Genomic DNA, 23779 nt, shown 5'->3' with positions numbered 1-23779 from the left:
TTTTTATATTTATTTCAAATATGAATAAATATAATGAATAGAGCACATTCTCAGGATGAGATGGAAAGTTTTCATATTCTGTTCTATATATAAGCTCTATATTTTATATCTATTTGCATATGTGTGTATGGTTGCTTCATCCAAATCTAAAAGTTCTAAAGGGAAAAAAGATCTGAGCATAGCATGTTTAGTATAAAATAAATACTGATTAGAAAGAGTTGTAAAAATAACATTTAGTCACTGTGGAAATTTAAAAAAACAGCAATTCTATATTAATATATTAACCAGTAGCAACAAGTAGCATTCTTCCATTATCTCTGAACCTCATTCTTTCATTATAGCTGAATTTATCAGATACTACTTTTTAATTTAATTTTTAAATTTTTATTGCATTTACTGGGATGACATTGGCTAATAAAATTAAATAGGTTTCAAAAAAGTTATATAGGTTTCAGGTGTACAATTCTATAATGCATCCTCTGTATTATATATTCATCACCCAAAGTCAAGTCTCCTTCCATAATTATTTATCCTCCCTATACCCTTTTCTACCTCCCCCACTCCCTCTGGTAATCACTATATTGTTGTCTGAGTCTATGAGTTTTTTTTCTTAATCTTTCAACTTTTCCATCCAGCTGTCCAACCACCCTCCCCTCTAAAAGCTATCAGTCTATTCTCTGTATCTATGAGTTTATTTCTATTTTGTTTGTTAATTTTGTTCATTCAAAAAAAATAGCAACCCTATATTAATATATTAACCATAACAACATATAGCATTATTTCATTATCTCTGAACATCATTCTTTCATTATTGCTGAATTTATAAGATACTACTTTTTACTTTTTAGATGAATATGTGAAGTTTCAGCTATTTTATTTTTTAAAGAAGTAATATAATTCAGTATTTAGGATGAAAATTGTGCTATATTTGGTGAAAAATATTACATATTACAATATTGTAATATATAATATTGTCAAATAGTGAGAACTCTAGGTGATATAAGCCTCATTATGAACTATAATATTCTTAGTATCCTAGTACTTGCTGGCAAGTACTAGGATACTAGTGCTTCTCTGTGAAGCTAGTAATGCTGCACCTCTGATTATGATGTTACACTAACAGGACACAGGGAGTGAACAATTGTAGGTAACAAAAGAGTAAAATTCACAAACAGAATTTAAACTGGTAGCCTGGCTCATGTGGCTCAGTGATTGAGCATTGACCCATTAACCAGGAGGTCACAGTTTGATTCCTGGTCAGTGCACATGGCTGGGTTGTGGCCTTGGTTCCCAGTAGGGGGTGTGCAGGAGGCAGCCGATCAATGATTCTCTCTCATTTGATGTTTCTATCTCTCCCTCTCCCTTCCTCTCTAAAATCAATAAAAATATATTTTTGGTAAAAAGAATTTAAACTGGTATTCCAAAGTATTATTCTATATACATGTGCCCCTACACAAGAAGACTTTCTTCCTCATATAAGAGAACTGATGGAGAAACAATTTTTTAAACTTAAAAACTAATATAATAGTTTTAATTTCAATTTTTTTAAATAGTTAAAATTTCAATTTTAACTCAACATAAAAGTTATATCTGTATACAGCAAAATTAAGAGTTTCAAGCAGCTTCATAAAGCAATTGTAGTTGCAAATTAATAAAGATCATGTGAATTTTGTTCCAACAATGCCTAGAAAACTCTGCAATCCCTTTAGGTTTCAAACTCTGATGGTGAGGGGAAAACACAACAAAACAATTAGCAAAATGAAAAGAAACCACCGCCACCACTCCCACTGCAGTCACCTCTGCCCTTGCCACCACCACCACCATCACCATCACCATCACCATCACTTCATTAAGCCATTCATTCACTTAACAATCACTAAGTATCTGCTACATGATTCAAATGCCAACTACTATGTTCAAGGATTTCACAACCTGGGAGAGTATTTCTGGTAGCATATTTGGCTTTGACATCACTGACATTAAGCATGCAGATCTTGTGTACCTGATAATGGAAAAGAAGCAATAACACTTTAAAATAATAATCATCTAGCAATGATGAGGTCAGTACCAACCAGTGAGAGACCATTAGTTAGCCCCAAATGTGTACTGACGTTGATGAGCACGAAGTGGACCCTTGACACTTGCAACTTACTTGTAAGTACTGCTCTGAGACATCTTGGTCGCGTCTGAATTAAAAGTGGGACAGCAGGTTCCACCATTGTGATTTCTCATAGGGAAATAGCTGGAAACCAGAGCTGGATCTGGGAAAATCTCCATTCTGTTTGCTTGCTTTCTCAGGGGCAGGAAACAGAGCCAGCTAGGTTTGCAGTGGGTCCCAGCCAGATGAGAGAGCCCTCATTAGAGGGCACAATGCCTTTCAGGCTCAAGAGTAACAAGGGTCTGGACATCTTAGTAGCTCAACTAAAATGTAGGTTATTAGGAAGAGTATTTCATTTAATTTCAGATTCAAATAGCAGGAGTAAAGCAGTTCATTATAATTGGATGAGCTTCTGGAAAATCCAGGCGCTATATATACAGTTTATGGGCAAATAGGGAATGAAAAGCAGAGACCTGGGAGCAACATTTTCATTTACAGCTGAGAAATTCAAAGCTACCATCTGTGCTTTTATGGAGAAAAAAGCTAATCACACTGTCTCAGTTATGAATTTATTGGTTCTCAGCTCCAAATTCACCCTTCAGTGCTTGCTCTGTGATAATGGACAGGACTCTTCATTTACAGTGAGCACAATGTTAAGTTTCTTGTCAGTAGAGGGCGGTGGAGGGACATCACAGGGGGAAGGAGGCCTCTCCTTCAGGTCTCCTTGTGCTGCATTTTGCTTTTTCTTGCTCCTGATGCACAGTCCATCAGTGATGCATGTGTGTGGGAAATCCAGTGGTTCCCAGAGCATGTGGTCCCTCAGTGACCTCACAGCCTTATTCTGGGCTTAGTGACCACCATCTTGCGACCCTCTTGGCCTCTTACCCACAGTTGCACCCCACTTGCTCTGTGAGTCCTCCCAGCAGCATCACTTGCCTGTACCCTAGAGGAGTGGTTCCTGCTTGCCTGGCCACTGTGGAGCAGCTCTTGCTTAGGCAAGCCAGTGAAGCTGCAACACTACTGCTCCAATGAGTTCTGACATCAGCCTAGGCTAGGGGATAGTTCCTTTCCTTGGGTACAGTCCCAGGGCATGCTTTAGAGCAGTGATGGCGAACCTTTTGAGCTCGGCGTGTCAGCATTTTGAAAAACCCTAACTTAACTCTGGTGCGGTGTCACATATAGAAATTTTTTGATATTTGCAACCATAGTAAAACAAAGACTTATATTTTTGATATTTATTTTATATATTTAAATGCCATTTAACAAAGAAAAATCAACCAAAAAATGAGTTCGCATGTCACCTCTGACACGCGTGTCATAGGTTCGCCATCACTGCTTTAGAGTCTCTTTACATCTGTATGAGTACTCTTCTATCATGGTTTGATAATTACTTAGCATAAACTTCCCTTGTTTGTTACTGTGTGGTTTCTGTCTCCAGACGAATTCAATTAACTTGTTGAAGAAATCTTTACATTTACAATAAGTATAAGTGTAGTTTTTTAAAAAATCCCGTGTCTTTGATCACATAAAGAATGGTGTCAGTTGATGACAATCCTTCAATTTATGTGGACACACTGCTTTCTACTGATTCTGTGAGTTAGTCATCAAAGAATTATGTTATTTACACCTTAGAAACCACAGAAGCTGCAATCCTTCAACTTAATCAGAGAGGCTAATTTACTTTGTAAAGAGCTAGTTAAGTACCAGAATGGGGTCAGGACACCAAATCTTTTTAATTCTCAAATTTGGTGCACTTTCTACTACATTACTCTGCCTCCGACTCCCCAACAAAAACAAATAGTCTTTGAGAACAAGGACTGTACATTCGAAGTCAGTGTGAATATCAAATCATTTAACAATCCATAATGTGTCTAGCAAATGTAATGCTAGCAAGAACACCAACATAAATATACCAACTTATCTAGTACATAGTGTCTAACCAAATCATAGTAAGACACACTAAATGCAGATTATTTCAATTATTTATGTGTGGCCACATTCCCTTTAGTATATACACATGCTTTTTTTGTCCCCCAAAAGACAAAAATGTTCTATCTTCATCACATTCTATCTAGATTTCTTCTTTCTTGCACAGGACATCAGTGTGGATAAGTTAATTTACATTTAAAATAATTTATAAGGCAATTAACCACCAGAGTATCAAAACCTGAAGGTAATATAATACAAGAAGTCAATGCTATTTCAGTAATGGTGTTAGCACCCTTCTTTAGGTTGACCACAAAGACAGTGAAGGGGGGCAAGATAGAAGGGTTATGTTATCTATAGAAATAAAGAACCATCTGATGCTTTCAATGTACAAAACTCAGTATTAGAATTCACATTTTAGTGAATTGAACATAACTTGTATGTTCAAATGCTACAGTTACAACCAAAATGTCAACCATTCAAAAAATTTCAGTGTGCAGTGGCCCAAGACCACAGCTTTAAGAGAAGAATGTAGCTATAATGGACAAAGCTGTCTTTTCACAGCATCAGGGACCTTTTGAAGACCAATGCAAAATTATTTTCATAAAGTCATTAGATTACCACTGTTTTCAAGAAATCTCTAAAGACAAAGTATTAATATGATTACTTTTCTTTTATTATGGAGCATGCTGCTACCCTAGTACTTATATCTTCAAAGTCTAAAATGAGCTCTTCATTTTCTCCTTCAGGCTTTTTTCTTAGACCTAACTATTGGTTCTGTGCAGTTTTAGCCATTTCTAGTTTAGACAGCAGAGAAGGCACAATATTCCCAGGCCAGATGAAGTTTAGGAATAAAGAACTCATATATTTTTAAATGAAAAAAGAGATTAAATAGAATGGTTATGAAATAAAACAAATAGTTAACATGCTTCACTCCTACCTTTCACCAGTCTTTGAATCTTGAGAAACACTCCTGAGAAGCCATTTCAGACCTTGTTTTTTGGCAGACTTACTCTGCGTCATAGCCCTGCTGCTCCCATTAGTGTGCCTGCAACACTTGTCTACTTCAATAAACTCGTGGGTGACAACATATCATCTGGTTGTATTTCACCTCCAGTCCTTTGCTACCATAATTTTACTATTCTGGAATTCAAGTTTTACTTCATTCATATGGTAAATTTATTCAAATACATTTTTTTCAAAAGGGTACTTAATGACCCTTCAGTTCTCGGGCTGACACTCCAACTATTGATCACACTGGCCACGGCCAAAGTGAATATATTGCATTCATTTCTAAATGTCTTCAGTGTTATATATACTTTTACTTGTTTCTAATAGAGGTAAAGAAGTCCCAAGGGCATATTAGCATCAACCAAGACATGGATGTACAAAGAAAAGCAGCCAAATGTGCATTAACAAGAAATAATATGCCTTTCTGCAAAGTATGATGTACTCACACTCATTTCTAGTAATAAAATATCTGCACAGTCATTGATTTATTTAACAAATATTGCCAAATTAAAATTTGGAAGTTTGTGTGGTGAGTATAGAATCAGAGAAAAGGCAGTTTAATTATTTTATGAGTTATTTCATACAAATGATGATAGAGGTGAATTATCCCTCTGATACAACCAAATACTTTTCTTTTATCTGCTGTCAAAAATCAACCATGAAAAATTCTGATTTCAAATTGTCTTTTCTATAGATTCTTTATTTTACTATACTCCAATCCTGCTACATTCTAAATACTGTATCATATTTTTCTATTAAGATACAATAATTATAAATAATATAACCTGTTATGTTTTGATTCTTTTGAACTTTTCCTATGAAATATACAGGGCTCACCTTTTTATAGGTTGTAGATTTTTATTAATTACTAGTTAAACAAAGAAATATATTCTAATGAAGATGAAAATAAATCCAAGTATACTTACCACATGAAGGATTTTATTTTCTGTTTCATATACAGTACAATCCTAAAAATAGAAACATAGACATTAGCTTTGAGAAAAATCAAGCATTCATTCTAAAATACTTTCTTATGAATTACACTACAATTTGAAAAAAGTATTAACAATTCAAGCAAAAGCAGCAATAATGGAAAAAAATCTGGAATACTGTATCACAACATATCAATAGTGGTTAGCTCTGATAGTCAGTTACAGGGATTTTCTCATTTTTGCTTGAGTATTTTCTTTCAGCTTATTTTTATTGATTGATTGATTGATTGATGAGAGAGAAACACATTTATATTTGCAACTACTGTAAGCTATTTAATATACTTTACATTATGCATTAGAATTGATACATGCTACTAATAAATGCCAAGTTTACAGTTCTTGCCTAAATTTGATTCCCTGAAATTATTTTTTAAAAATCAACATTGTCTTTTTACCTGCAATTGCTAAACTTACAATAAAGTGGTAACATAGCAAAGTGATCTCTGCTTAGAAACTTCTCGTATTTATGGTTCTGTTTTATTCCAAGGAATTTATGAAATAGGCACAATATTAGTAGAAACTTAGGGTATTATGAGAATTAAATGAAAAAATGAGACAAATGGCTTAGCACAGTATTTGACATACAGTAAATGATAAATAGATTTTAACTATTAATTACTGCATCTTTATTTAAAAATTTAAACTAATCTTTATTTCAAAATATAAAGTTAATTATTTGACTAATTTTGAAAAAAATCCATATTCTATAGTACTGCATATTTCAAGGAATAATTGTCCTTTTTATTTTCCCTCCTGAACTTAATTTTAACAAAAAGGAATCTGGTTCTGCATAGTTTTTCATAATGCCATTTCACCACAATACCTTGTCAGACGAAGTACATATTCTTAACAGGAGCAGAATTTTTAAGGTTAAATTTAGATCTGATTCATTTCCCAAACTAATAGAAATGTTTAAGGATTGGGCCTTGCCATTCTAAAGAGCTCTTGTGCCAAAAGAGAAGTTTGTTACAAAGTTAAAGCTTGCCAAAGGAGCTATATAGACAGTCATACCTATGTCTATATACTTACGTAAAGTCAACTCTTAATAATTATGAATTATGTACAGAGGAGCCAAGTTGTAGATAAAACATTTATATTTGTAAAGTACATTTGTACTCTCATCTGCATTTGAAGGGGCCAATTTTACAAAATTAACTTTAAACACAATTACATTGGGAAGAGATGATTTGAAAAAAGCTGGGCAGGAGCCCAGTTTCCCTATGCTGTCTCTATAGCTAGCTTCAGCTGAAATGGATGCGAGTTTCGTTATTTACCTGCCTTCCTAGAATCAGACAATATGATTAAATATTCAAACTTCACAGGGATTCTCAAGGACAAAAGTAAATATTATCTAAATGTATATCCTGCTAATGACATAATAATCACATATAATATTTCAAGTCTCTTTAAAATATAATATTTTACTTGCACATCCCTAGTATAATATAACAAAAGGAACCGTGTGACAAAATCTTACACTATTTTTAGCAATCATATTGTTTGTTGGTAGTAGTGTTGTTGTTCTGCTTTTTATTAAAACTGTTGTGTTTCACAGGATGAAGCAAGTGAACAATGTGATACTATCATTCTTGGTGTCATTGATAAGTAATTTTAGCAGGGAGAAAACAGATACATATATAAAAAGTAAAATCCTAGTGTCTTGATGTATTATGTATGCATATATGTATATGTTTTTCTTAGTTTTGCCCACTGAAAAGGCATAGAAATGATGGCTAACATAGTAATAAATAAACTCTCCATAGTTAGTGATCTTCAAATGCCATTTCCAAGGCCTTCTTGGAAAATGGCTGATTCTGATCTGGGATAGGAAATATACAAGATGAGTTTGGGTTATACTGTGACACAAGATAGAAAGTTATTAAAGACTATATGTGGATTGTGTCAGTAGGACTGAGAAGTCACTATGAAGAGGTTCTCACTGGCAAAGATGGAGCAATTTGAGCATCTAAAAGGATAATAACTGCAATGGATGAAACAGTAAATATAATTAAATATTAAATATACTAATATGTCTGATGCTACATTTTAAAATAGTAAATATATACAAATATATTTTATAGTTTAATGATATTGAATAATTGGATGAATTGGACAATGTATAATAGATGTACTTTTCTTTTTTAAAATATGTTTTTATTGATTTTAGAGAGGAAGGGGGAGAGAGAGAGGGAAACATCATAGATGAGAAGGAATCACCCATCAGCTGCTTCCTGTTGGGGATCAAGCCTACAACCCAGGCATGTGCCCTGACAGGAAATTGAACTGTGACCTCCTGGCTCAATGATCAATGCTCAACCACTGAGCACACTAGCTGGGCTATAGATGTACTTTTCTTCTTAGTTCAACAAATATTAATCAATTGTGCTAAGGATACAAAACTGAATAAAATATGACTCCTCACTTAGGGAAGTGAAGTTTAAGGAGATAGGCATTCACACAAATAAGATAAAATATGTAGAATTCCAAAATCTTCATGCAGTTTTATGTTTTAATAACTTTAAAAGTATAAATGTCACAAAATTATACAAATCAACATGTGAAAAGTAAATTATTTAAATTTTAAAAATATTAGTATATTTCTTATTAAAATTCAACATGACCACTGTGTTGTGCTATACATTGCTCAAGTTAAATTTCAAACTTTGCAAATATGTCTGATATGTCTGTTCATCAGCTCCTGGTCCTCAGTGACTAAAAGGACTATATTTATAATCCTAACCTTATAATTATTCAAAAAATGAAGCACTGATGCATACTTGACAATTTTGACATAACCCCATAGGACAAAGTCTAAGGGAGATTTATCAGGTGACTGAGGTGGTTGAGGTTTTCCATAGGTCTAAAAAACGGTCACATAACCAGTGTCACACCAATAAATTCAATAAAAAGGAAAAAAAAGAAATAAAAACTCACATACTGATGTTAAAATTAAAAACTTATTTGAGGTAAACAAAACTAAATAATAAAACACTGAAATAATTTGATTTTCAAATGATGCTTGTAGCATATTTATACTAGTATATGGGAAGTTATTAAAACTTAAATATGCATAAGCCTTTTGGGACACCCACAATTACTATAATAAAGGCAGGTTCATAGGGTTAGGGTTACAGATGAAGATATAACTAACTGTCTTAAAAAATCTGGAAAGTTGTTTTTTAATTGGGTCTTGGAAAAAATAGGTCTTGAGGCAAAAAAAGAGAGGCATTATTACAAAAGCAATAGAATTACACTCAAACACAGTTAGCTACTACAGTAATTTTCAGATTTTTAATTCTGTATATATGTAAGAATCAATTGGGGAGTGGGTAAAAATGCAAATTCCCAGGTTCATCCCCAGAAATACAGATTTAGTAGATTCACAGTGAAGGCTCCCAAGATAATTTTGATAAAGGTGGTAGTTTGAGAAATAGTATTTTATAGGACATCATGTTATAGAAGAATGCCAAATCAAACCAAAAATGATCAAATATATAGAATGCATAAAAAAGTAAATGGAATAACTTACTCAATAAAAAAATAAAAACAAAAACAAAACAAAACAGTAAATGGATTGAACAATAGTATCTATCTGAGGGTTCACCCTAAACCAGCCGTGGGCAAACTACGGCCCGCGGGCCGGATCCGCCCGTTTGAAATGAATAAAACTAAAAAAAAAAAAAAAGACCGTACCCTTTTATGTAATGATGTTTACTTTGAATTTATATTAGTTCACACAAACACTCCATCCATGCTTTTGTTCCGGCCCTCCGGTCCAGTTTAAGAACCCATTGTGGCCCTCGAGTCAAAAAGTTTGCCCACCCCTGCCCTAAACAGTTCTTAGCTCCTTCTTCTGAGCTATGTGTTTTGATTACACATTCCCCAAATTTGTTGATTGGGTGTTTTTACTGCTAGTAAACTTTCTTTCTTTAATAGCTTACTACTTTGAATTAACTGCGTCTACATGATTGCATCTCTACTTTTATTCAGCCACATTGCCCTGTGCATTATTGAAAGCCACAGGCTTTCACAAAGGGCAGGACATAGCATAATAAAAACAAAACAACAAAACTGAAGAGTAAAAAGTGCACATTAACCTGCTGCTATGTATTAGGAAGAAGAATAGAAAATGACTATGTTCTATTTAGGGAAGCAATAATTTTATGGAGTTCATTTTATAATGCTAAATATTTAAATAGCCCTAGGTACTTCGGGGATTCATCTTATTAGGTAGTTATTTTATTTCCATCAAAATGTGATTTTAAAATATTTGCTTTTCAAGTGTGGGTTTTATTAATATTTACGGTCAAATCCTTCCCCAAAAGATCATACCCCAAGTCTTAAAAAGAAAATAGCACTGAATATGAAGAAATCTACATTTTATGAACCTATTCATGCTATGGAAAGGTACACCTTTGACGTTCTAGTTATTTTTAGGTTAGGATTAAATTTAGATTTTTAAAATTGGATTTAGAGCTAAGCCACTATATACTCCCTAGAGTTCTCTTCAGTAGCTCATGCTGTCCTTTACAATACATACAAATTAACACTTGCATTTCTTGTTTACCCTTCCATGTAATGCTTCTACAAACCATGTGATGCACATTTAAATGCACCAAATTCCTAATAAGACAATATTTATAAAAATCAGGAATGTGTCTTCAATTTTGATTATTTTCTTAGAAAATAAGCATGCACAGAAACTCACCCACAAATGAGCTATATGCCCACACAGGGTCATGATCAGTTATCTTTTCTGTGAAACAATTATGTAATTGCTATACTGAGGAGAATACATAGAAAAATTGCTTTGGCAACAAGTTTTAAGCACCTGGGGGTCATAATGCTCAGTTCAAGTAATATTACTTATCAACTGTATCTATCTATCTATCTATCTATCTAGATATATATTCATAAAAACAGTACATGAGTTATTAACATTGAATGCATAGAGTGAAGTAAAACAGTGTATGTCTAATGCAATATACAATTATATTTCATGAAACTTTATAATTATAAATGCTATATAATTTTCATCTGTCTCTTTTCAGTATATATTATAGCATAGATGTACAATTAATATAAAATATTGTTTTACCTGTAAGTAATATTTAAATGATTCACCTATGCAAACCTTTGATAATGGTATCTGCATATAGAATACTTCACATGTTCAATTAGTAAGCTTTCAAAATATCTTCATATGGTTATGTGATTAATTACTGTAATGAGTTAGTGTTATATTCTCATTCATTCATCCATTCACTCAAGTCACAATTCTATTCACCAAAAAGGTTTTTTTGGGTATCTTTTAAATGCAATTCACTGTTAGGCATTATTGGGTGATCAAAGATAAATTAAACTTGATCCCCGGAGATCATAATTTCAATATTTAGTGGAGGAAAAAAAACCATTCAACTACTAATACAAGGTAGACAAGATAAATGCTAACAGAATATTCCATAAAAAGGAGATAAATTCTGACTTGTATATCTGGAATGACATTATGGAAGAAATGCTATTTTAGCTGGCATTAAATAGTTTTTAAGTCTGGAGATTGGCAGTCCACAGTCCAGACCATTTTAGATAGTGCAAATACATGGACAAAGGCACAACCAAAGGACTTGTATGCATGCATATTAGCAGAACCAATGGACACAGACACTGGGGCGGTGGGGGCATGTCCTGGGGGGTGGGAGAGGCAGGGGGGTCAATCAGGGAAAAAGGAGACATATGTAATACTTTAAACAATAAAAATGTAAGGAGACTATTTGGCTAGAGCATAGGTTAAGTGGGGTGGATGTAGGGGGAAGGAAAGCCTAGAAAGTAATGTGTAGTCATTTTGTGGAGGACTACCAATGCTAGACTGGAGAAATTTTTGTTTGTTAGTTTTAAAGTAAATAGGATTTTTATTTTTCTGTAACATTCGATTTTGGAGCCCCTTTCCACCAGGGTAACAAAAACTTATCTCAGCCAATTAACGATTCTGTGTGACTTTCCTTCATGAGGGGTTAAAGTCAGTGTAGCTTACCGAGTGCCATGGTTGGTGCTTAACAGCAATGTGAAAGGTGAGTGTGTTGGGGTGGGGTGGGAGCGGAGTTCAAACTCTCTGGTGTAACTAACAACTCCCATAGCCATTTCTTGTTAACTTATCTCATGGTTCCTTTCCTCTTTTCCTTTTCCTTTAGTTACAAGAGTAACTTTGACACCATGTCTCAGGTAGGGAATCTTGGCAAAGCTGTGTTATCTTCTGAAACGTGCCATGTAAACGTTTCATCCCAAATGAAGATGGAAAAGTGTGCATTTTACTCTGATACAAGGGAATTCTCACAGATGTTTCAGTATGGGAAGTATGTGATCAAAGGTATGTTTTATGAAAATGAGGGGGAAGAAATTGTGGATTTGGAAGGGAGAAAAACTGGAGGTAAGGAGATTAGTCAGAATACTTTCAATTGAAGATATATATGTAATCAGGGCTTGAACTGAGGTTATGAAGGTGGAAGAGGAGATGAGAAGAGTTGGATGACATACACAGAACCAGGAATAAGAGAACTGGGTGACTGATTCATTAGTACAGAGAATCATAGAGAGGCAGAAATTAAACATTACTTCAGGGATTCAAGGCTCAGCAAATGGATGAATGACATAGTAGATATAGTAGGAGGAGAGAATTTGGAAAGAATAAAATAATTTTGGGAATGTGAAATTAGAAGTGATTGAGAGGACATATTACACAAAGCTGTCTAGCAAGCAGCTGAAAACACTGAACTAGATCTAAAATAGAGCCAAATGTGGGAGATATTGACAGTTAAAGGTACAAGAAAAACAACAACACATTCATCAGAAAAAAGTAAGTATAGTGAGAAGATAGCTGAGGACAAAGCTCCAACAATGCTTGTGTTTAGGAGCCAAATGGAAGAAGAGTAGTTGCGTGGCCAGGCATAAATGGAGAAAGTAATGTTCCAGACACATATCTAATAAGACTTTTAGCAATAACAGAGTTACAATAATATGCTCTATTTCTCGGCTGCCTAATTGGATAGCCATTAGACACATGTGGCTATTGAGCACTTAAAATGTGGCTAGTGCAGAAGAGACAGAATTTGTAATTTTATTTAATTTTAATTAACTTAAAGTTACATTTCAATTGCCACATGCAGCTAGTAGTTACCACATTAGATAGTAGTGCAGGTCTAGAGAATTATACTAAAGTCTATGCAAAACGGGAAGACATTTGGCAAGCATTTCAAACAATTAACATTAAAAGCAATAACTGGGAAGAAAACAAAGGGATTTAGTTCTCAGGTATTAACCAGATGCTTCTTTTTTTTTTCTTTCAGCAAAGAGCAAATTCCAGTATATTATGACATCTATAGTAGCAGCACAGTACAATGAAACCAATTCTCTCTGAAAGGATAATAGATAGAAAAGAGTCACGAAAGGATACTCAAAGCACCTACTACATAGCTTTGTGGGCATAGAGAAAACAGTGCCAGGGAGAAAACATTTGCAATGGATAGAAGGTATCAGTCCAAACTAAATTTATATTCATCAAAGACGGAAAGCTGTCTGATTATCCATGGTGAATAGACAGGCGTCAGCATTCTTCTTGAATATGAAATAAAAATGACATTGTTTAACTCTAACAAGTTAGAAGTAGAACCACCCCCAAAGACTTCCTTGGCAATTGCTTCACCATTTTGACTGGCTCAATGACCACAAACTTGTTAGTGGTCATGCTGTTGTTTTGGGAATGAGAGGAGCAAGGCTCATGGTATCTATTGAAATTTAAAAATGAACATTTTTTATAAAAAGAATAAGCTTAAGATTTTAAATAAGTTAAATAAGGTTATGAATTGTAACAAAATGAGCAATAAATAAAGAATTGGATGAGAATGTGGGTGGGCATGACCTTAAAGGCCTGTAGTCTTTGTGTGTCTGTGAACATATTCACATTGTTCTATACCTTGCATCACATCCCTGTTCAGAATTCTACACCAGCTCTCCCCCAGAAAGTCATCTAAACTGAAGCACCCATGTAGCTCTAATCACTCCAGTCTTTCAGTTGAAAATAAAAGATTTATATCCCAATAGTTGAATGGGTGTGGAAACTAATCTTTTAGCACGTAGAGACTTGTGGGGTGCAGGCAGAAGTGAGGCTGATTGATTTTCCAACATCCAAATGGCTCTCTAACATATCCAAAACCACTGAGGCTTTTCAAAATTGAACTGTGAAAAGGGATAAAAAGTAAAAATGTCAATTCAAGGTACAAATGGCAAGAAAACTCATTAGAGTGAGACTGTGATCCGGGTAACTTTAATAGCTTTGTTTTAACGACCTAGAGGCAGTGAGTTAATCCCCATTATGAACTAAATTTGTTTATTCTGCCTGTCTTGAGTTAAGACTTAAACAGTTTTGAATGGCCCATCTGATAACTGTACATATTTTATGTTTCCATCCGTTATCTATTTGTTAGTCTTAGTCTCTCCCATTAGATTGCCAATATTTTGGGAAAGAAGAAACTCTATATTCAGTAGCACTGTCTCTTTAATTTCTCAAGGTGCCCTATACACTCTATAATATAATCTGAACTTAACAGTTATGATTTTTTATTCAATTATCTATTTTCACATTCCATAATAAATATTTTACATTGATTTTATAGATGAGGTATAAAAATGAAACCTGTAAAGCCATATTTTTTAAAACAAAACTTTTAATTTCTGAATAAATTAGTATAGTACATTTAATTTCTTCACACTTTTATTTTGTACAAAAATAAACTGAGTTTTGCAGTTTTAAAATAATTTTAAATGTGAGTTTGCTTTTAAACATAATCTATATATCAGCAGATATTTTCAACAAAATAATTGGACCTTTCTCTGCATGAAGATTCATATTATGTAAAAGATATCAAGAATTTTATATTCATACAATGAAATTAACAGTTCTTGGTAATAAAAAAACCCCTCTCTAGCTGTTCCTCAGATGTTCAAATTATTTATTGTAATGACCATCTAATATATTACAAGGGAAAGAAAATCAAGTCTGTATAGCATATGATTATCTATCCACTATACTGTACATCTGAAACGAATACAAAATAATATTCAATGTCAACTGTAATTGAAAAATACAATTTAAAAAAGAAAACCTATGCCCAGCCGTGTGGTTCAGTGGTTGAGCCATGACCTATAAGCCAAGAGGTCACCAGTTCGATTCCTGGTCAGGGCACATGCATGGGTTGCAGCCTCGATCCCTAGTAGGGGATATGCAGGAGGCAGCCAATCGATCTTGATATTTCTCTCTCATTGATGTTTTTAGCTCTCTATTCCTCTCCCTTCTCTCTCTAAAATCAATAAAAATACATTTAAAACAAATTTTTAAAGAAAACTTATAGGGTCTAAGTGATGGGAGACAATTTTTCCTTTGTGACAAATTCAAATAAAGAGTTCAAGCAAAGATAAATACCATGCCCCGTTATAAATAAAAATGTAAATTAAACATTAATTCTTCAATTCAAAATCATCCACTTGGCTGTCAGAAAATAAATAGGAGTTAAGGTATATTTGAATCAAATTTCAAGTAGTAAAAATTCTTCACCCCATATATCTTAGTCCCTTTTATCTATTTAGATTGCATTTTCTTGGACAGAAAATGGAACATTTTTTCTCAGTAACTGCAACATTTAAAAAGTGCCATTTATATGAAAAGATACTTAAATGATAATAGTTAACTGTCCAAATAAAAGTACTAGCTTAAATCTAGGCTTAATTTGGTCTACCTTCAAAAGAAGTATTACACAGAATCAGTACCATTTAGGGGTTCTTAGTAGTAATACTGAGTGATTATGAGGCAGACTTTTAGGCTCTGAAAAAATTCTAGAGGTCTTCCCCACTGCCACCAAACCTACCGCCCATATTCCAGTAATTTATACTTAAAATACCAAGAGACACATACACATGCATATAAATACGCTATTGAGATTTTTCAAACTTAATCTTTAACAAGCTTTTTTTTTTACATTTAAAATTTTCCACATAAGTTAATTTTATTGCCTCTCCTTATATTCAATAAACATTGCTGTCCTTAACATTCTAATTATAATGCTATACTAGAATTCTTAATGGATTCATGGTTGCGGCTAACTTTTATTATGATTTCTAAATATACACTTCCTTTTTTAAAGGTAAAGTAAACTTCCTTGAGCCACTAAAATCTACCATGGATATGTGATTTACTTTGTCCAATGCAACGGTTCTCAACCTGTGGGTTGCCAACCTGTGGGTCGCGACCCCTTTGGTGGTCGAACGGCCCTTTCACAGGGGTCGCCTAAGACCATCGGAAAACACATATATAATTACATATTGTTTTTGTGATTAATCACTATGCTTTAATTATGTTCAATTGGTAACAATGAAAATACATCTTGCATATCAGATATTTACATTACAATTCATAACAGTAGCAACATTACAGTTATGAAGTAGCAATGAAAATAATTTTATGGTTGGGGGGTCACCACAAAATGAGGAACTGTATTAAAGGGTCGCGGCATTAGGAAGGTTGAGAACGACTGGTCCAAAGAAATGTGAGCGGAAGTGCTGTCTCATTTCTATGCAGAAACTTTAAGAAGCAGTGCATAGAAATTAGACAGCACTTCCGCTCACATTTCATTGGACCAGTAGTTCTCAACCTTCCTAATGCCGCGACCCTTTAATACAGTTAGGGTCCATGCTCTTTTCCCTCTGCTATAATGACCAGCAGTGTTCAATATAAGATTGTTCTGGAACATTCACCCCTTTCCCCCCCAATGTAATCCTAGTATCTGATAGCATACAAAAGAAAACTAAGTATGTGATGGACGTACTTGTTTGCTTTAAAATATGAACACCTTTCTAAATAGGATGGGTGTCTTCTGAAGCAATGAATTCTCTATTAAATTTCAATGGAAGTGATTCCAAGATGTGTCACTTAGGGAATGGAAAGGGAGGTCACCTTTAATTCCATTTTCATTTCAGAAAGGAGTACATTCATTTAAAGTAAGTAGCTAACTTTAGACTTTGAAATGCTGAAAGCCAGAAGCATAAAAATAAATGTATTTAATAAAATATTATAATAGCCATGACAGAAGTCTACATAAAAAAGAGGCTGTTCTGGGCTCTGAAATGAAGAGTATGCAGAGCCCAGGATGGACATGAAGCATGAGCACTGAACATGAGTGTTATTATAAGCCACTAATATTTTCAGGTTGTTTTATTATTGCAGCATAATATAACTTACCTTAACTGATATAAACCTACACCAAATAAAAGCAGAAAAAAATAGCACACACATGCAAATGAAGACCTAACCAATGCAGAGGTTAATGCATTAACTATTCCATGAATTTTACATGCTGTATATCTTCATTCTAGGAATTATGAGTGCTACCTTTTAGAGGTGCTGTGTCACTCCTCACACATTATAATTTACAATCAACCTCAGATTACATTCTGCTACCTCGATGCAAATCTAGTCTTTTCCCATCTTGTATTTGTATATAATTTTGCCTCATTTTAAAAGAGTAATTTTTGCTTATTTGTCCTAACTACTTAAATCTGCCTGGTTCTTCAACATGCCTCTGTTAATTAAAATTTCAACCCATTATTTCACTTGTATTAGGGTGCATCTGAATTACCTAACTGATATCTGTGGTCATCCTGACCAACTCAAGGGGCCTGTGTTACTAAAAACTTACTTTGTCAGCAGAGGCAAAGTGCCTTAGAAAATTAGTGCCTATAATTAGTAACTCTATATTTTCTTTGGTTTGTCATCTTATCCTATATAATAAAAGGCTAATATGCAAATTGTCCCCTCTACTGGGAGTTCGACCAGGGGTCGGAGCTGGCCAGCTAACCATCTGTGGCCCCTCCCCCTGGCTGCCCCCACTTATGATGGGCCCCAATGGAGTTGGGCCAGCTGGACCCCACCAGTGCACGAATTCATGCACTGGGCCGCTAGCTTTGGTATAAAAAAATCTATATTTTGATTTAATGATATAATACACATAAAGCATAATATGACTCATAAATGTTAAACCTAAATTATCATTCCTTGTTTTTTACTAACTCTAGTTCCTGCCCCTGTCTGTTGATACCATTTAGTTTCTAGTACTGTTTTTTTTCCTTATTAAAAATGCACAATGACCATTTTTATTAATATATTTTATGTTTCAAAGAAAAAGTCTAATCCTCTTGTATATGCATTTATAACACAGATGGACTACAGTTGTACATTCTAAATTTTAGTCTCCTTTATAAATGTGAGGGCTCTGGACTGATATGACTTGTAAGTAGTTCAGTCTTCTGATCCACAGTTCTTAACCATTCAGCCTATGGTGAATACGTATTTTTTGTTTGTTTGTTTTGTTAATCCTCACCCAAGGATATTTTTTCCATTGATTTTTAGAGAAAGTGGAAGGGAGGGGGAGAGACAGAGAAAGAGAAACATCGATGTGAGAGAGACACATCGACTGGTTGCCTCCCACACGCGTCCTGACCAGAGCTGAGGATTGATCCTGCAACCTAGGTATGCTCCCTTGACCAAAACTGAATCTGCAACAACCCTTCAGTCCGAGGGCCGATGCTCTAATCACTGAGAAAACAGGCTAGGGTGGGAATATGTATTTTTAACAAGCTTCCCCAGATGAATCATGGTCCATGGACCATCCTTTGGAAAACACCGTTTGTTCTTGATCACATACATCTCTTCCCACCTCACACTCATGTCATACTAAATCATTAAAGTATGAGTACAGCACAGTGGTCATTAACTTTGACTCCATAATAGAATCAGTTGAGGCATCATTTAAAAAATACTGATTCCAAGCCCTAATGCAGAGAATCTAATTTAATAGGTCTTGGATGGGACCCAGATATCAGTGTTTTTAAAAAGCTCTTTACTTGATTCTAAGGTGAAGTCAAACTTGAGGAGCAATGAGCATAAAAATATGACATACCACATCAAAGCAGCTGAATTTAAGTCCTGGCCATTCCACTTATTATGTCATTTTCCCTCTCTGAAATTCTATTTACTCACTTACAAAATTGAGATAATGACATATAGTCTACCTAATTCATGTGATTATTGTAAGGAATAAATCTGATAATATGTTGTAAAAGCACTTTGCCAACCTCAAAATAATGATATTACTCCTGCTTATTAAACTTTATACAGCCCTTTTTTGCTAATAATTTTAAATGTCATAAGGAATAAAGTTAATCCAGATGATATGGTTTGAGGGAGAGGTTACAAAGGTAAACAGAATAGCCCAGAGCAGAATATGTTTCCATTCTACAAGGCAGTTCAGAATCCTTTTGGGGAGGCAGTGTAGATAGTTTAAATGAGAAGAAACAGGAAGCTTAGTGTGGTGAGGAGGGCTGTGGAAAACAGTGATATATTAAATAGGAAATCAATAGTTATGGTATGAATAACTGCTGAAAAACACTAGGCTAGACATTTCAAAAGACATTAAAAACTTTGAGGATAGCACTTAAATGGGAGCAAGATACAGAAGAAAATATTTACAGAACAAGAACTAAAAAAGATACCTAATCGAACCTTTTGATTCCCTTGTGTACTTTTATAATTCCCACTCTGGTACTATGTAGTTCTATAGCACCATATTCTAAATTACTTTATGGCTCAGGATTCCAATTTGGTAGCATATCAAAATTGAAAAATTTAAGCTACAACAAAAGCATTCTAAATGATTCTCAGAAATGAATACATGGATTTATTTGGGGAGGGTGGGAAGCAGATTGGACAGTAATGGGAACCTCTTTTTTTTTAATCCTTACCCAAGGATATGTTTTTATTGATTTCAGAGAAAAAGGAAAGAAACATTGATGTGAGAGAGAAACGTAGATGGGTTGCCTCCCAAACACACTCCGACAGGGGATCAAACCCACAAACTTTTTGGTGTATGGGATGATGCTCCAACTAACCAAGTCATTGACCGAGTCATAATGGAAACCTTTTCAAGCTCCAAGACAGCCCCCTCCCCTCTGAGCCTTTGGTCCCCTAGTTCTCTCCCATGATTTCTTTCTCCTCCCCTCCCCAATTCACCTGTTTCATAGCAGAGACTGGTACTGTCACCACTGTTTTCCCCCAACTCATATCCCTGTAATTTCAAGAATTAATAGGAGAAGGAATAGGAAGAATCAGCCTTAAAGTTTAAATGACTAATTTTGTATCTGTAATAATCATGATATACCTGGATTTCATTAATTTTTTAAAATGAGAATTTTCTGTTTACTTCTCTTTTAGGTCTTCATCAGCATCAAAATGAGTTACAGCAGCTAAATTTAAAATCTGGTGATTTTTATAACTGCTTCTGCATTCAAACGGCTGCAATACGTTGTTAGGTTCAAGTATACAAAGGAAACATGGGCTCCCACTGATATGTTGTTGGAAAAAAGGTATTCTAAGAGCCTTTTCAGGTAATTATGCCTATTCTTCTTTACAATACTATGCTAAAACTTGAGAAGTGGACATCTACTTAATGTTAGTTACAGTGTGGAATCAAATGCCAAATAATAACTTTTCCACAGTATGTTACATTAAAATCCATTGGTCTAAAAAATAAATTCAATAACCTTTTTTTGGAGTGAAATTTTAAGGGGAAAACTAATCATTTCATTCTTTCAACTAACTCATACTTTCCAGACACTGGAAACATAGCAGTGCATGGAGCAGACACCTGCCTTCACCAAGTCTCCAACAGCATATAGTTTCTTAAATGGACTGGTCTTACTTTTGGTTCGATTCTTTACAAAAGAAAAAGTACAGTATATTGAAAATGGTATCTGAACCATATATATATTGTGTGTTTAAATACAAAGTGAAAAACAGAATCACCTTTCGTATTGTCTTCAACAGGTATGCTAAATAATATCATTCATATTATTTAAAATTACATATAAAGCTTGTCCTGGTTTTTGTTCCGAAATGCCCCAGTTTCAATCCCAAGAGTCCAGGCCAATTTTCAGGTCACCTAGAATGACTGGTTCAGGAAAGTTTAAACACTAATTCTCAGAATATAGAAAACAATAGTATTTAAAATTGTGTTTCAGATGAATCAGAGACTGGCTGGGCTTTTATGTTTTAATACTACACAAACCTTAAAATATTTGTTCTGCCTACCCTAGTATAATTTATATGTATATTTTAGAACTTTACATATATTTAACTACCACTTGAATCTTACTATCCCTTTTAGAACACACATTTTGTATGACTAACTATTATGTACTGGCCTTTTACTTTTACACGTTTTGAGTTCTCCATTTTCAACTCTAGGTTATTTGAATATGTAAATAGGGACAGCAAGTTCATAGGTAATCAACATTAATGTCTTCATTACATTTAAACATGCATGTTTCAAAATATCTTCCAGATCATGCAGCACAATAATCAATTTGCATTAATATCTAAAGAACACCCTAAATTCAACAAAAATCCCTTTAAAAAAGTAAGTCATTCTAGAAATAGGTTAATCTTCATCGCCACTAACTACCAAAAGTAAGCAGTCTCACTCCTTAAAATTTTTTTTGTGGAATAAAAAAACCGAGTTTAGTTTCCAAAGGCATTTTTGCTATATAAGATAACTAAACTTGCCATTTATTAAACACCCACAAAATGCTAGGTTAACAGCAAGAACAACCACAATATTCACAGCAGTAAAATTTTTAAATATGGAATAATAGTGAAAATTACCATATTCAAAATACATGTGTATATATATATGAAAATAGGCTGAAATAAAATAGGCAAAATGATAACATGGGTTTTCTTTGGGTGGAAGAATTACAAGTTTCTTTTTTCATTATTCTAAATTTTTCTAAAAAACAGATTATCTTACTTTTATAGTTTAACAGCAGAAAATAATTAGGGGATTCTAGAATGAGCTGCATAACAAACCTTCATACTGATGCATACAAAAAACCAGGACCATAAACTACCTTTCAACATCTCAATGAACTTTAATTTCTTGGTGACGATTCTCTCAGTTAAGATTTTTTGAACAGTAAATGCTATTTCTTCAAATTTTAGATTGTGGGGAAGCAAAGTGTTGACTACACAGTAGGCAAAAATTACAGACTTAAAATAGATTGATGTTTTGTAAATGTCTCTAGAATTTCTTTCTTCTTTGCATTTCTTCTCAAAAGTTATTTTACAAAATCTTATATGAAGAGACTACTGATCTCCCCCCCCCTCCTTCCGCTGACTTTCAGCTGGAAATAGTAGGCGAAAGTAGTATGTTTTGAAAACTATTCAGAAAACCAGTGATATGCAAAAATGTATATAAAAGGTTGAAAAATGAGCAAACCCCTAAGGAAACAGAAATAAATTTTCATTCATAGAATTTAGAGGAGATTCTTTCAGGTAAAATTATATTGTCAGAACTTGAATTTTAAAAGGAAGTTTTTTTTTTCACTCTGTATTTAACATTTAGAGTCTGATTTTAAATGTTTCACATGTTGACATTTTTCTCTCAGCATGTGATTCAGATTTCACTCTATATGCAGCTGAAGAAAATTAACACCAATTACAAAGGGAAAAATAATGTGTACATCTATCATTTAGAACGAAGTTCTTATTCTAATTTATTTTGCCTAGTCTCTATTTCTCACTCATTTTATAAAGAATATTACTTTCTTTTTATTTTCCTCTTCACATTTTAAAAAATCCTCACCAGAGGATATTTTCCCATTGATTTATTTTAAGAGAGAGTGAAAGGGAGAGGGAGAGACAGAGAAACATCTATGTAAGACAGACACATTGATTGGTTGCCTCCCACATGCACCCTGGCCAAAAGCTGGGGATTAAGCCTGCAACCGAAGTAAGTGCCCTTGACCGGAATTGAACCAGGGACCCTTCAGTCCACAGGCCAATGTTCTATCTACTGAGTCAAACTGGCTAGGGCTCCTCTTCACATTTGTGAACTTTTGAAATAATTCTGATTTTATTCTCCAATAATGTATAGAATTATGTTTGTAGATGGCACAGGCAATTACATGGTTTGTTCAAGGTGAAAAAATCATGAAGCAAGAGGGCTAAGCCTAAAGTCTCTTAATACTCTGTCCCCACCCTCTTTCCCTTGCTCCAAGTGTTCTAAGTTTTACCAAAGTTTCACCTTGTAAACCATACTTTTGTGCCCATTTCTTAATTGGTGACAATCTAATTAATCACTTTTGTGTTTGAAGTGGAAAATATAAAAATGGTACAGTAGGAATACTTTCAGGTGAAGCTAATACCCATTAGGGTAGGCATCTTGGCAATGATTTCAATGCTGACAAGAAATGCGTGGGTACCTGTCTTCTTTTTACTGATTTAGTTGCTGACAGTGCTCTAAATGAAGCTTCAGTTCTTTGGTAGATTCTTTCCTTTAAAGATTTTAAAACCAGTTTCCATTTTTTCTCAAATGCATTATTATACACAATTTTATATGGGGAGGAAGGTGTTAGGGGGGATCACTTTAAAAGACTTCAAATATAACTATCTAAACCCATCACAACTGGAAATAAGTAAAACAAAGGAGATTAAATTCCTCCGAACAGACCTTATTAAAAGGAATTTACATTCTCTTTCCCCTTTAACACTAGCATTACTTTAGATCTAAATAGCCAATATTAAGAAGCATTTTCCACTTGTTTCATAGTACCACCCCTCTGAGTTAAGACTGGAAAAAGGCTATTTGTGACAGTT

At 34.1% G+C, this 23779-nt stretch overlaps 1 protein-coding gene across 4 annotated transcripts in view; it reads right to left on the bottom strand.

The window, feature by feature from the left end:
- The window catches only part of CNKSR2 (connector enhancer of kinase suppressor of Ras 2), a 247260-nt gene that overhangs the window by 151793 nt on the left and 71688 nt on the right, over nt 1-23779 (bottom strand). For all 4 annotated transcript variants that reach the window (XM_006085611.3, XM_006085612.3, XM_014453028.2 and 1 more), the window contains exon 5: nt 5962-6003. In XM_006085611.3, the coding sequence (XP_006085673.1) occupies nt 5962-6003 (42 nt within the window). The remainder of the gene's footprint in view (nt 1-5961; nt 6004-23779) is intronic.

This window comes from Myotis lucifugus, unplaced genomic scaffold (genome assembly GCF_000147115.1).
Source record: "Myotis lucifugus unplaced genomic scaffold, Myoluc2.0 scaffold_20, whole genome shotgun sequence".
In the NCBI taxonomy this organism is placed as follows: Eukaryota; Metazoa; Chordata; class Mammalia; order Chiroptera; family Vespertilionidae; genus Myotis; species Myotis lucifugus.
This window is presented reverse-complemented; position numbering and strand designations above follow the sequence as displayed.